This window comes from Cervus elaphus, chromosome 24 (assembly GCF_910594005.1).
Source record: "Cervus elaphus chromosome 24, mCerEla1.1, whole genome shotgun sequence".
Taxonomy (NCBI): domain Eukaryota; kingdom Metazoa; phylum Chordata; class Mammalia; order Artiodactyla; family Cervidae; genus Cervus; species Cervus elaphus.
The window spans coordinates 68569866-68583017 of record NC_057838.1 but is presented as its reverse complement, the minus strand read 5'-3'; the positions used below and the strand labels follow the sequence as shown (position 1 = coordinate 68583017).

The 13152-nt window shown below is 52.3% G+C and overlaps 1 protein-coding gene across 5 annotated transcripts in view; it reads left to right on the top strand.

Moving 5' to 3' along the window:
* SLC6A6 (solute carrier family 6 member 6) overlaps positions 1-5530 on the top strand; it is an 82236-nt gene extending 76706 nt beyond the window's left edge. For all 5 annotated transcript variants that reach the window (XM_043885754.1, XM_043885757.1, XM_043885756.1 and 2 more), the window contains one exon: positions 1639-5530. In XM_043885754.1, the coding sequence (XP_043741689.1) occupies positions 1639-1779 (141 nt within the window). In that variant the 3' untranslated portion in view covers positions 1780-5530. The remainder of the gene's footprint in view (positions 1-1638) is intronic.
* The last annotated feature ends 7622 nt before the right edge of the window (positions 5531-13152 follow it).

The following is a 13152-nucleotide window of genomic DNA, read 5'->3' as shown; positions in this document are numbered from 1 at the left end:
TAAAAATCTGGAGCCAGGATGTCCGGGGGCCCTGACTCCCTCCTGGGCTGGGCAGTTTCCTTGTGGGCAGGGGCCTGGTTGAGGGGGGAGATGTCGTTGGTCGGGGGCTGTGGGGGGAGGAGGGGACAGGCCTTCCCGAGACGGAGGAAGTAGGCAGGGGTGTGCCAGGGAGGAAGCCGTGAGGCTGGGGTCTGTCTGGGCCAGGAAAGCCTCTGGAGTGTCCCTGCGGCCCTGGGTCCATTGTGTTTTCTCAGAGGCCATAAGGAAGGACCCCAGGATTCAGCCAGAATGCTGAATAGCCCTCTCATTTATCAAAGCACGGACATAGTGTGCCTGGGACAGATCCAGCCCCGCCCCCCCCCGGAATTTCCAGGAATTTCTCTTGCCACCCAGAGACTGAAGGGTTAATTGGCAGCGTTGGAAGGCAGTGCTGAATGCCCTTAGCCGCCCCAAGAGGTCACTGCCTTCTGTCCCTTGGAATCCTAATTTTAAAGTCCTGCTCCATCTCACGTTTAGAGGTTCAGGCAGAGCAGGGTTGGTGTCAGGGAGGAATTTGAGTCCACCCCCGGGTCACCTCCGATCCTCACGCCCCCAGACCTGACCTGACGGTTCCCCGAAGCCCCCTCCTCTGAAGGCAGCCGGCCACCACCCACCTGTGTTGGCCTCCAATCTGGTTCCTTCCAGGTCCAGGCAGCCGCCCCAGCTGGGGTGTGCGGGGCACTGGGGCGCGGGGGCTCAGACACCATCGCAGGAGGTGGTCAGGATCCCAGTTCTGGCGCCCCCACCCCGGATTATCAAGGAGATGTGGGCCTCTGCTTGCCAGAGCTTGTGGTTTTTAAAGAGCAGGTGGAAATCTGGATTTTCAAATGAAATATTGTAGCTTTTACCAAGCAGCTTTTGAGCGTTGTTGTAAACCTGCAATGAACGTGGATGCCGAGACAGAGGGTTTCCCGTTGGCCACTGCTTCCTCTTGAAGCCTCTGAGTGGCCACCTGGCAGGTGGTGGGCTGGATGGCGGGAGCCCTGGGTCGAGTCTCAGCTCTGCTTTGGTTTCTTGGGTGTCCTGAGAGGGGCTTTTTTCCCCTCACCCGTGATCAGGCAACCTGGGAAAGAACCAGCTGCCTCACGCCCGGCAGTGGTCCAGCCTCTGGCCTCTCTGATGGGCGGGGCAGCGCAGACAGGCAGCATAGCATGGTCTCCAGGACCCCAGCGGGGATGTGGAGAGGGCAGGACCTGTAGCTTGTGGAGATGGGGGAGTTTGGGAAGGTTGGGAGCCATGGGAGGCTCAAGACAGTCATCCAGCCTCGGGCATACGAACTGCAGAAACTCAGCTGCTTTGCAAGTCAGGGAGATAGTGGGGACAAGAGTCCCGAGGAGGAGTATTTCAGCTCTATGGGGGAAAGAGTGTGGAGGCAAGAGTCCCCTTGGCCAAGGAATCTACCTGCCGGGAGCTCTGCCCTCGTTCAGGGCCTGGGGCACCTTGGTTCAAGGCTTCTGTTTGCCAGGAGGTGAAAAATGGGAGGTCCAGAGAGGGCAGGGGTTTGGCGGAGGTCACACGGCACCCCGGCAGGACGCGAGGTGAAGAGGGAACCCGCAGGGCCTGACCCGTCTCCCCGCGCCTGTCCCCTTCCTTCTCCAGAGACTCAAGTACCTGCTGACCCCGAGGGAGCCCAACCGCTGGGCCGTGGAGCGCGAGGGGGCCATGCCCTACAGTTCACGCATGGCCCTCAACAACACGCTCAGGAAACCCACCCACATCATCGTGGAGACCATGATGTGAGCGCTCTCCGGCGGACGGGCCGTTCTCCTGCTGTTTACTAACATTAGATTCTCATAGGACCAGGTTTACAAAGCTTTATATTTGCACTAGGGTTTTTGTTTATTTTTTCAATTGTCACAGAAAATGTTACTCTGTGTGTGTGTGTGTGTGTGAGCGTGTGCGCGTGTGGTGTTGTGTGTATGTGTATTTCCTTTTGATCTGGGGATGTTTTGTACAAAAAAGCAAACCCACGGGCAGCTGTCCGGGGCAAGGCAGAACTTTCATACAGAATCAGATGTATTTTATGGGGACTTGGTAAAATTTTCTTTGTATTTTTTTTTACATGTAACTATGTACACACGTAGAGATCGTCAAGCACTTTTACCACTTGAATTGATCTTGCCAGCAATAGATCTCGTTTTTAAAAGCAATTCTTCGGTGCTTGTGCAACTGGCAGAAAGTTCTGCCCGCCCCCCCCCCCCCCCCCCGCCACCGACCAGAACCCTGGGTGGAATTTTAAAGGTGTCGTACCCGCAGACCTGGTTCAAGTGAAGCAAACAGCTATCTGGCCAGACCCCAAGGGGCTGGAGAGAGGAAGGCGCCTTGTGACGCTATCTTAGCCAACAAGAGAGATGCCCAAACCGTAAACCAACCCTCAAGAAAAGGGACTCAGAGTCCACAGTAGAGGCCCAACGGCGAAAGTCGGATGCTAAGAGCGCCGGGGACCCCTGCATCGGGAGGGTCCCTATTATTTCAGGATTGAGGGTGGATAGTCAGAAGGATGAGAGTGAGAGGCGTCCTTCCCCGGGGTATCCCCTCAAGCAAGTGGAGGCTGGCCCCGCAGGAACTGGGCATCTCCAGGCTCCAGACCTCACATAGATGGGTCTGTTGCCTTAGAAGGGGGCTCCTATCAGCTTCCGGCCGACCTCCCCAGCTGGCATCTCTTGAAGCTGCCTGTTGGAGAAGCATGATGTATTTGGTGAGGGTCGAGGGGTAAGCCAGTGGACCAAAGGATGTGCGCCCAAGTGCCCCCGAGCAGGTGGGGGGCCTGGTGTCGGGCGAGGGGCTGCTCCTTCCCTCCTCACTCCACCCTCAGCTCCGGCCTCGTTTCCCAGAGGCTCTTGTTGAAGACCCTGGCCCAGGGTCACCCTGGTGCCCAGCAGGGAGCTCCAGGAGTGAGCTGTCATTGGGGCGAGGTGCTCCCCAAACTCTCCTGCGAGTTCAGGCACAGGTGCAACCCACGCGGGTCACCTGGGAGCTAAGGTGTCGCTTTTGCCCCCTCCCCTACAAAAGCTGGGGTCAGGCGTGCAGTGGGTGGGGACCGCAGGCAGAAGCTGAGTCAGGGCAGGCACCCTGGAAACGGGTGTCCCTCTCTGAACCAGGACAGAAGGCACCCCACCTTTAGAATCCCGCCCAGCCCGCATCTGGACCTCAACTGTGCCATTTAAACAGACACTTCCAAGCCCAGAGTCTAAAGTAAACCGAACCATCATCCCATACAAAGGGCAGTGATCGCCTCCGGGGCTGTGGAGCGCGGTCCCGCTCCGCGTTCAGAGCAGGGGTTCTATGAACCCTGGGACCCCCCCTCCCCAAACCCAGGCAGGGGTGGGGCCTCAGGTGTCGCCTTCCCAGGGGGCAGAGGTGACTCTGAACCTCCCATCTTTGGTGTGTGGTTGCAGTCCCGTCTCCATGGCGATACTCTGCCAAACAACACCCCACCCTATTCCAAACCGTCAGCAAGTCTACGTTCCCATCTCACTGTGTATTTATGGTTGCCACTGTGTCTGATTTGCTGGTGTTGTTTTTGTTTTTTCCCAGTTTTATTGAGTAGCAATGTGACCTCTTCTTTGTCTTATGGAGCTTTAGTAAACTAACCACTGTCAGTGACTGGGGACAGGTCACGTGCAGGGGCTCAGGGGGGCCCCGGACCCCGGTGAAAGGCCACAGCATTTCGGGATGGTTGGCAAATCGCAACATTCTGGAAATGGCCCGGAAACGGCCCCTTCTTCTACGATTCCCAGACCAAATTCTAGACCAAAGACACACGCAGACCAAGCCTCCAGGCCCCGCCTGGAAGGAAGGTCAGCCACTCTCCCAAACCGGGTCCTCGCCCATCTCCGGGCACCTGTCCCCAGTCACCAGCCCCCGCCTGACCCCCCAGCTCCTGTGTATCCATAGAACTCGGCTCTGCGAGTACCTTATGTAATGACGTGTGCCTCTGATGTCTCCGCATAAAGGAAACTTGTCATTGGAGCTCACGACTGGTTCGCCTGTCTCTGGGCAGGCCCCCTGCCTGCGCTCTACCTGGGACGGAATTCTGATGTTTGCAGCCAGATTTGGAAGGGAGGCAAGAGGGAGGCTTAAAGGATGTTTCTAGGGTGCAGAAATGGGGCAGGGCCCCAGGACGGTCTCACCCGGGGAGATGTTTCATGGAGCTGGGCCTGGGCCCTGTTCGCCCCTGCGGTCCCCAGTGATGGAGAGGCTTCCTGGGTCTCCCAGTCAGCGCCCTCATTGGCAAAGGGGCATGTTCGCCTTGAAGACCAAAGACCAGCCTTATGGCAAAGGGCATGCTCCGTCCCCAGAGTCCAGGGACCCTGTGAGCGCCCTCAGGGGCCGGCTGGACCCCAAGCTGCAGCTCAGTGGGACAGGCAGCCCCGGCCCCCGGCCCCCCACCCAGCAGGCCTCTGGGAGCCAGGCGTTGAGAGCAGGGATGCAGGAGATGGCAGGATCTAGCCTGAGGCCACGTGGGACATCCAAAGCCATCACAGAGCGGCCTCAGGTGGTTTCTGGGCCCTGGGCAGCTCCCTCTGCAAAGCCTCTGGTCCCACATTCTCTCCCCAGGTCCCCAAGACGGTGGAGGGGACAGTGTAAGGGGAGCGGGGGTCCTACTCAGCCTGGCCCAGAGTGTCCCCGTGTCCCCAGGTGCCACACAGCGGTCAGGGGCCCAGCCAGCATCTCTCAGCGCTACCCCCCACCATTCCTCCCCACCCCCAGGCCTCAGAGACTGGCCAGGAAAGAACCCAAGAAAGGAACCCCCCTCGAGGCAGCCAGAGGCCCCATCCAGCCCTCAGACCCAAGGTCTGGGGAACCAGGCCGTCCACGTGGACGCCGCGAATATCACTGTGCAAAAATCCCAACAAGCACAAAACAACGAAGTCAGGCATCGAACTCGGAGAGGGGTGTGGACGCCCCGGAGCCAGGGGGCAGCCTTTGTCCCTGGGTCGGCCTCTCCACGGGTGTCGCTGCAGACACGTTCTGCCCTGTTCCCTGGGGTGGGGGGCTGAAGCATCTTATTATATATTTGACTTCAAACTGAGATGTCGGCTTCATTTTTTTTTTCACCCAATTAATTTTCAAATCCCTAGCAACTGTGACTGTATTTAGCACGAGAGAAAGCTGAGAACATAGGTCTTTGCCTCCTTCCAGAAATGTCTGGTTCATCAGGACATTTTTTGAAACTTCAAACTATTTTTTAAGATATTTTAAACTTTTGTAAAAGAAAAAAAAATATATCAAGCAACAAGAGACTCTTCTGAGGAGCATTTGTAATTGAATAAGATCCTTGGTGTGTAATTCAGTCTCGCTGTATACAAGCTTTTGTGTATAAATGTTTTCTGATACGAATCCCTGTATTTTGCAGGGTGTTTCTTTTCCTCTTTGGCTTTTTAGATAAATATGTATATCAATATTTTAAATTCATCTTTGCTTTTTTTTTTTTTAGAGGAGTTTGTAATCACGTTATAACATGAAAATAAAATTTCCTTTTAAAATCCGAAACGTGTGGGTTCCATTCTGACGCAGCCATTCCTCTATGTTTAGCAAGCTGTTTACCGTTTACAGAGGGCTTTCAGCCCTGCCCCGGGGACATTCCTCAGAGGGGGGTGTTATTCTCTCAGGTTGGAGACACAGAGATGAATGTTGCAGAGGCCCAGCTCTGGTTGGAAAATAATTTCCAGACACGGAGTAGTTCAGAAAGGAGTGGGTTTATTAAGAACAGAAAGTAGAGATAATGAGGGCGCTGCAAGCACCCACAGAGGGCCGCCCCCCCAACAGACCAGGGGGATCCCGTGCAGGTTTAGCAGCCAATTCTTACAGTCTCAAGACAGAAAATTCCTGCTGGAAGGCTGGCATTAGGTGATTATTTGGGGCTTCCCTAGTGGCTCAGACGGTACAGACTGCCTGCGATGCAGAAGGTGTGGGTTTGATCCCTGGGGCGGGAAGATCCCGTGGAGGAGGGCATGGCTACCCACTCCAGTGTTCTTGCCTGGAGAATCCCATGGATGGAGGAGCCCGGAGGGCTGCAGTCCATGGGGTCACAGAAGAGTCAGACACGACTGAGCGACAAACACTTCCGAGCAACATAAGCTGAGCTCCAGGGTGAGCATTTCTGCCTAATTTGCGGTCAGGAGGCCAGCCGCTGATACCCAGGGGGGACTTTTGGCAATTGCAACAAAGGGGCTCAGCCCACTTCGGAGGTGGCCTCGGTTCTGGGCTCCACTTGTGTGGCCTTGGGGCAAGACTCCGCAGTAAAGAGTCAAGAGGGGACAGTTGGCCTCAGGACGCAGAAGTCCCTGCAAGTGTGGGGAGTGGGACTCAAGTCTCCGAATCCCTGGTCGGCTTCAGCGGCTTCTAATACTAGGACTCGACCAATCACCTGGGCCCGGGGTGGTCAGCTGATCTAAAGCACCGCGTGCCCATCGGACGTGCTGCTCACCACGCGCCCGCACTGGGCACCATCCCGTACTGACGCCCGGGCTCTGATCGCCGTGGCCCAGGGGCGCTGAACTGGGGCAGACCAGTGATTTTAGAGCCCAAGAAAGTAGTCTGTCACTGTTCCCACTGTGTCCCCATCTATTTGCCATGAAGTGATGGGACCGGATGCCATCATCTTAGTTTTTTGACTGATGAGTTTTAAGCCAGTTTTTCACTCTCCTTTTTCACCAAGAGACTGCTTAGTTCTTCTTCACTTCCTGCCGTTAGGATGGTATCATCTGTGTATCTGAGGTTATTGCTATTTCTCCTGGCAATCTTGATTCCAGCTTGTTCTTCATCCAGCCCTGCATTTCACATGATGTACTCTGTATATCATGTATGCAGGTCAGGAGGCAACAGTTAGAACTGGAGGTGTAACAGCAGACTGGTTCCAAATCAGAGAAGGAATATGTCAAGGCTGTATATTGTCACTGGGCTTATTTAACTTATATGCAGAGTACATCAGGAGAAACGCTGGGCTGGATGAAGCACAAGCTGGAATCAAGATTGCAGGGAGAAATATCAATAACCTCAGATATGCAGATGGCATCACCCTTATGGCAGAAAGAGAAGAATGAATGAGCCCCTTGATGAAAGTGAAAGAGGAGAGTGAAAAAGTTGGCTTAAAACTCAACATTCAGAAAACTAAGATGATGGCATCTGGTCCCATCACTTCATGGCAAATAGAGGGGGAAACAATGGAAACAGTGAGAGACTTTATTTTCTTGGGCCCCAAAATCACTGCAGATGATGACTGCAGCCAAGAAATTAGACACTTGTTCCTTGGAAGAAGTTATGACCAACCTAGACAGCATATTACAAAGCCAGAGACATTACTTTGCCAACAAAGGTTTGTCTAGTCAAAGCTATGGTTTTTCCAGTAGTCATGTATGGATGTGAGAGTTGGACTATAAAGAAAGCTGAGCCCCAAAGAACTGATGCTTTTGAACTGTGTGGTGTTGGAGAAGGCTCTTGAGAGTCCCTTGGACTGCAAGAAGATTCAACCAGTCCATCCTAAGGGAAATCAGTCCTGAATATTCACTGGAAGGACTGATGCTGAAGCTGAAACTCCAATACTGTGGCCACCTGATGCGAAGAGCTGACTCATTGGAAAAGACCCTGATGCTGGGAAAGATTGAGGGCAGGAGGAGAAGGGGACAACAGAGGATGAGATGGTTGGATGGCATCACCGACTCAATGGACATGAGTTTGAGTAAACTCTGGGAGCTGGTGATGGACAGGGAGGCCTGGTGTGCTGCAGTCCATGGGGTCGCAAAGAGTTGGACAGGAGTGAGTGAGTGAACTGAACAGAACTCTGCATGAAAGTTAAATAAGCTGGGTGACAACATACAGCCTTGACATACTCCTTTCCCAGTTTTGAATCAGTCTGTTGTTCCATGTCCAGTTCTAACTGTTGCTTCCTGACCTGCTTACAGGTTTCTCAGGAGGCAGGTCAGGTGGTCTGGTATTCCCATCTCTTGAAGAAATCTCCACAGTTTGTTGTGATCCACGCAAAGTCTTTCGCATAGTCCATGAAGCAGATGTTTTTCTGGCTAATCTGTTAATCCCAAACTCCTGTTTTATCCCTCCACCCCGTATTTCTTCTTTGGTGATCATGTTTGTCGCTTATTTCCCTGAGTCTATTTCTGTTTTGTAAATAAGTTCGTTTGTATCCATTTTTCTAGATTTTAAATATAATTGATATCACATAATATTTGTCTCTGACTTGCTTCACTCAGCACAGTAATCCACAGGCCCATCCATGTTGGCACAAGCGGCATTATTTCATTCTTTCCCGGCTAGTAATATTCCACTGTGTGTGTGTGTGTGTGTGTGTGTGCGTGTGTGTGTGTGATCTTCCTTGCCATTCAGCTGTCAGTGGACGCTTAGGCAGCATTTCAGTCTTGACTATTGTAGGTAGTGATGCAATGAATGTTGGGGTGCAACTGTCTTTTCAAATTACGGTTTCTCTGGTTATAGGCCCAAGAGAGGGGTTGCCAGATCATGGGGTAGTTGTCCTTTTAGTTTTTCCAAAAAAACCCAAACACTTTGCTCCATAGTGGTGGTCACCAGTGTACGTCCCCACCAACAGCCCAGGAGGGTTCCCTTTTATCCAGGTCCTCAGTCACAGCCATTGTCTGTAGACATTTATAAAAATGATTTTTTATTGCAGTATAGCTGCTTTACAATGCCACATTCGTTTCTGCTGCATAGCCAATGAATTGGCTCTATATTTATATATATATGTACATGCCCTATTTTTGGATTTCCTTCCCAGTTACATCACCAGAGAAGATTGAGTAGACTTCACTGTGCTATAGAGTAGGTTTTCATTAGTTACCTGTGTTATAAGATCCCCTGGAGAAGGAAATGGCAACCCACTCCAGTATTCTTGCCTGGAGAATCCCACGGATGGAGGCGCCTGGCAGACTACAGTCCATGGGCTTGCAAAGACTCGGACACGACTCACGACTGAGCGACTTCACTTTCACTTCACTTTCATACGTAGCAGTGTATATCTTTAGTATACAGTTCATGGAACTCTCCAGGCCAGAATACTGGAGTGGGTAGCCTTTTCCTTCTCCAGGGGATCTTGCCTACCCAGGGATTGAACCTTGGTCTCCCACACTGCAGGCGGATTTTTCTGTAGCTCAAACGGTGAAGCATCTGCCTGCAACACAGGAGACCTGGGTTTGATTCCTGAAACGGGAAGATCCTTTGGAGAAGGGAATGGCTACCCACTCCAGTATCCTTGCCTGGAGAATCCCATGCACAGAAGAGCCTGGCGGGCTACAGTCCATGGGGTCGCAAAGGGTCGGACACGACTGAGCGACTATCCCTCCTGCGAGTGTGTGTCTTTAAGTCCCATTTCCCAGTTCCCTGTGCCCCAGCCTTGCACATGTTCTCTATGTCTGTGTCTCTATTTCTCCTTAACATAAAAGCTCATCTTTTTCATTTTCTTAGGTTCCACATAGGAACAACATTATACAATGTAGGTTTTACTCTTTCTGAATTACTATACTCGTTTGACAGTCTCTAAGCCCATTCACAACTCTGCAAATGGCATGATTTGGTTCATTTTGTGAATAATATTCCAGTGTACATATGACACACATCATCTTTATCCATCCCTCTGTTGCTGAATATCTAGTCTGCCTCCATCTCCTGGTTATGTGAACATTGTGGTGCATCTATCTTTTGGAATTACGGTTTTTTACAGGTATGTGTAGTAGACCTTATTATGAAACCCATTCTGACTGCTGTGAACTGATACCTTATTTTAGATTTGATTTCAATTACTCTAATCCTTTTCAGTGTTGAGCATATCTTCATAGACTTTCTACTTACATAAAAAGAGTGAGCAAATTACCTCCTGAAATTGACGCCAGGAACCGTGGAGGCTGTGACTTTTCCAAGCTCTTCAAGACCAGAGGTTCGGGCCAGCATCCTTTAGGTGCACTGGGGACTCTGGTCTCGGCCAGAGCCAACCAGACCGTACAGGTTTAAGAGGGGGCTCAACCGAGGGCTGTCTGGGCCCCACCCCGATCCAGTTGTGGCACCAAACCCTAGCCAGGGCCAAGGAACAGGGTAGGATCTCAAGTCAAAAGGCCGTAGGCTATAAAGCAGCCGTCGCTCGTCTTTGCTTGCCTCTCATTTCCTGATGCCAGGGCTCTGCTGGAGGACGGCCGATCTGCCGTGTTGGGCTTCTTGGCCGCGCAGAGCCACCCGATTGAGGCGTCACATGTTCATGAAGTATGGGCTCCGCTTGTAGCTCATGTGGCCAAGAGACTGCCTGCAAGGCAGGTGACCGGTTCAATTCCTGGGTTGGGAAGATCCCCTGGAGAAGGAAATGGCACCCCATTCCAGTATTCTTGCCTGGACAATCCCATGGACAGAGGAGTCTGGCAGGCTACTGTCCATGGGGTCGCAGGAGTCGGATACAATTTAGTGACTAAACCACCATGGAGTCTATCTATTCTATTCTTTTTTGGATTCTTTTACCAGAGAGATGATTGCAGAAGGTAGGGCAGAGTGCTGGACCCAGGTCCTTGTAGAGCACTGCAGAAATGAGGGGGAAAGGAAGAAGGAATGAGCTAATCCTGTGGATTATCTCTTCGAGGTTCAGATTCCTGTGTGTGTGTTGGAGATACAGATGTCTGTGTATCCATGGAAGGAAGGAGATAACCCTTTTAGTTATCTATTGCAAATGCAGATGGCTGCGTCTATGTTAGTCCCGACACCCTGATTCATATCGGACCCTTCAATTCTGGGGGGAGCCCTTTGGATTCCCAGGGACTCTCTTTGGTTGTAAATTACTTGTTTTGCAACTCTTTCTTCATTTCCCCTCAAAGGGACACGATATGGTCTTGTCACCCTCTGTCTCGCTGACTTCACTTAGAGAGGGAGCCTTCAGACTCCATCCCTGTGGCTGCCAGGGGTAGCATTTCACAAGTTCAGCGGCGGTTTCTGATGGCTGAGTAACCACCATACGTGAGTGCCACGTCGTCCCAAAGCTCATCTGTCGGAGCGTAATCTGCCGTTTCTCTGTCGTGGCTACTGTAAGCAGCGCTGCAGTGCGTGTTGGGCTGCGTGTGTATTTTTGAGTGATGGATTTGGGGGGTACAGGCCACGCTGTGGGTGAATCACATCCTGGGCTTAGCCCCTTGATGTTTTTTTCAGGCATTGGGAAACTGTCCATTAGACTGGCGTTGCCCATGTACATGCCCACCTAGAGTGGATGGGGGTTCCCCTTCCTCCAGACTCTCTCCCCCATTTATTGTCTGTAGACTTGTGAGGATGGCCATTCTGACTGGTGGGATTTAATTTCCCATCATGTTGATTGGCTTGCCTGCATGAATTAAGGATACTGAGCATCTGGCCCTGTGGTGGAGTTTTCGGTTGATTTTTTTTCTTTTTCCTTAAAGTGTGTGAAGAAAATTTACCGGTGCCAGTTGGCGTCTTGAGTCATTTGTGTTTGGAAATGGTTTCTGCAGCACTCACCCCAGGGCATGTGCTGAGGGCAGCTGGGATCAAGGGCACCCCATCATCTCTCTGCACCTGTGCCCTTTAAGCTTTAATCTGTCAGAGATTCTGCTGGTTCTGTGTTTTCATACTGTGTGCAGTGTGACCGTGAAGGATCGGGGGCAAGCGTCTTTTTGAATGATGGTTTTTCAAGATACAGGCCCACATATGGGAATCTCAGATCCTAAGGCTAGCCTCTCTTGATAGTAATTTTGTGCATGTGGCATTTCGACACTGTCCGTCACACTGGACCTGGCCAAAGTACATCGTTACCCACAGCGTAGGGAAGTTCCCTTTCCTTCTGGCTGTTTCCCGCATTTAATATCTGTAGGTTTTGAGGATGTCCATTATGACAGGTGGGATGTGATTTCTCTTTGCTCTTTGGATTGGCATTCCTACAGCAATTAGGGATGCTGAGATCTTGTTTTGGGGTGGATGTTTGGGGTACTTTATTCCCTAAAGGGTATGAGGATAACTGACCACCAGCATTGGGCTTTTTGAAAGTCGGTGCTTTTGGAATTTTTATTTTTGCATTACCTAGGCAGGATGTATCCTCAGGGCAGCTGTCCTTAACAGTCCCCCCAGGCCTTGTGAGTGAGCCGTTCAAGTAGACACGTGTAGTCAGCTGGTGGCTACAGGAAATGTCAACACGGGCGGCAGAACTTTTCCGTGCCCACATTTGTTTCTGAGGCAACTAGAGCTTTCGGGAGAGAGGTCAGATGTTTTAAAAGTCCCCCAGGCCTTGTGGGTGAGAGGACCCGGAGGCACCAGAGCGCAAGGTGTAGTTACAGAAAGTGTCCACACGAGGGCAGCACTTTCCTGATTCCTGAGACAACCGGAGCCTTAGGCAAAGTGGACTTCTGGATTGTGGATGAGACTGGCATGCGCCCGAGGACGCACTTACGGGCTTCACTCTCACTAATTCTCCGAATGATTCGCACCTCCCATCTCAGAACGAGTGCCCGCCTTGGACACAGCACCCTGCTGAGGGCTTTGGTGACTGCACGCACAGGAAGGAGGCTTGGGGGGCGATCCCTGGACAAGCGCAGGCTCCGTGACGCTCCCGCCCAGGTCCCAGTGGAGACTCTGCTCTCAGCCCGGGCAGAGGACACTCCGGAAGTTAACGCGGCTGCTCACCGAGGCCACCCTGCCAGGCGGTCCCGAGCGAGCTGCGGTGCAGACAGCGGGCTCCGGCCGGCTCCGGCTCCAGGGACAGCCGAGCAGCCCGAGGCAGGGAGGGCGGAGGGGCGAGAAGAGGCGTTTCCCTCCCCTTTCATGTCACCCACCACGGGGCTGAAGGTCCCGCCAGCGTCTGGTGGAGGAGAGGTGATCTGAACAGTGGCGCGGCTCCGAGTGCGCCGCGGCTCCGAGTGCGCCGCAGCCCGATGCAGACCCCAGGTCTCCAGGAGGATATCAATCCCATACTTCTGGGGAGTCTTTGGCCGCAGAGCTTATTTGAGAAGGTCCAGCAATGTGCTCCAACCCTCGTGGTTTCTCTCTCCCTGATACAGGTCTCTCTGCATATGAGGGAAAACGGATGGACATCATCCTTGTAGATGATGTATTCAAAATACCACCTACTGAAATTAGGTTCCAGATACAGGTTTCTCTTTTTCTATG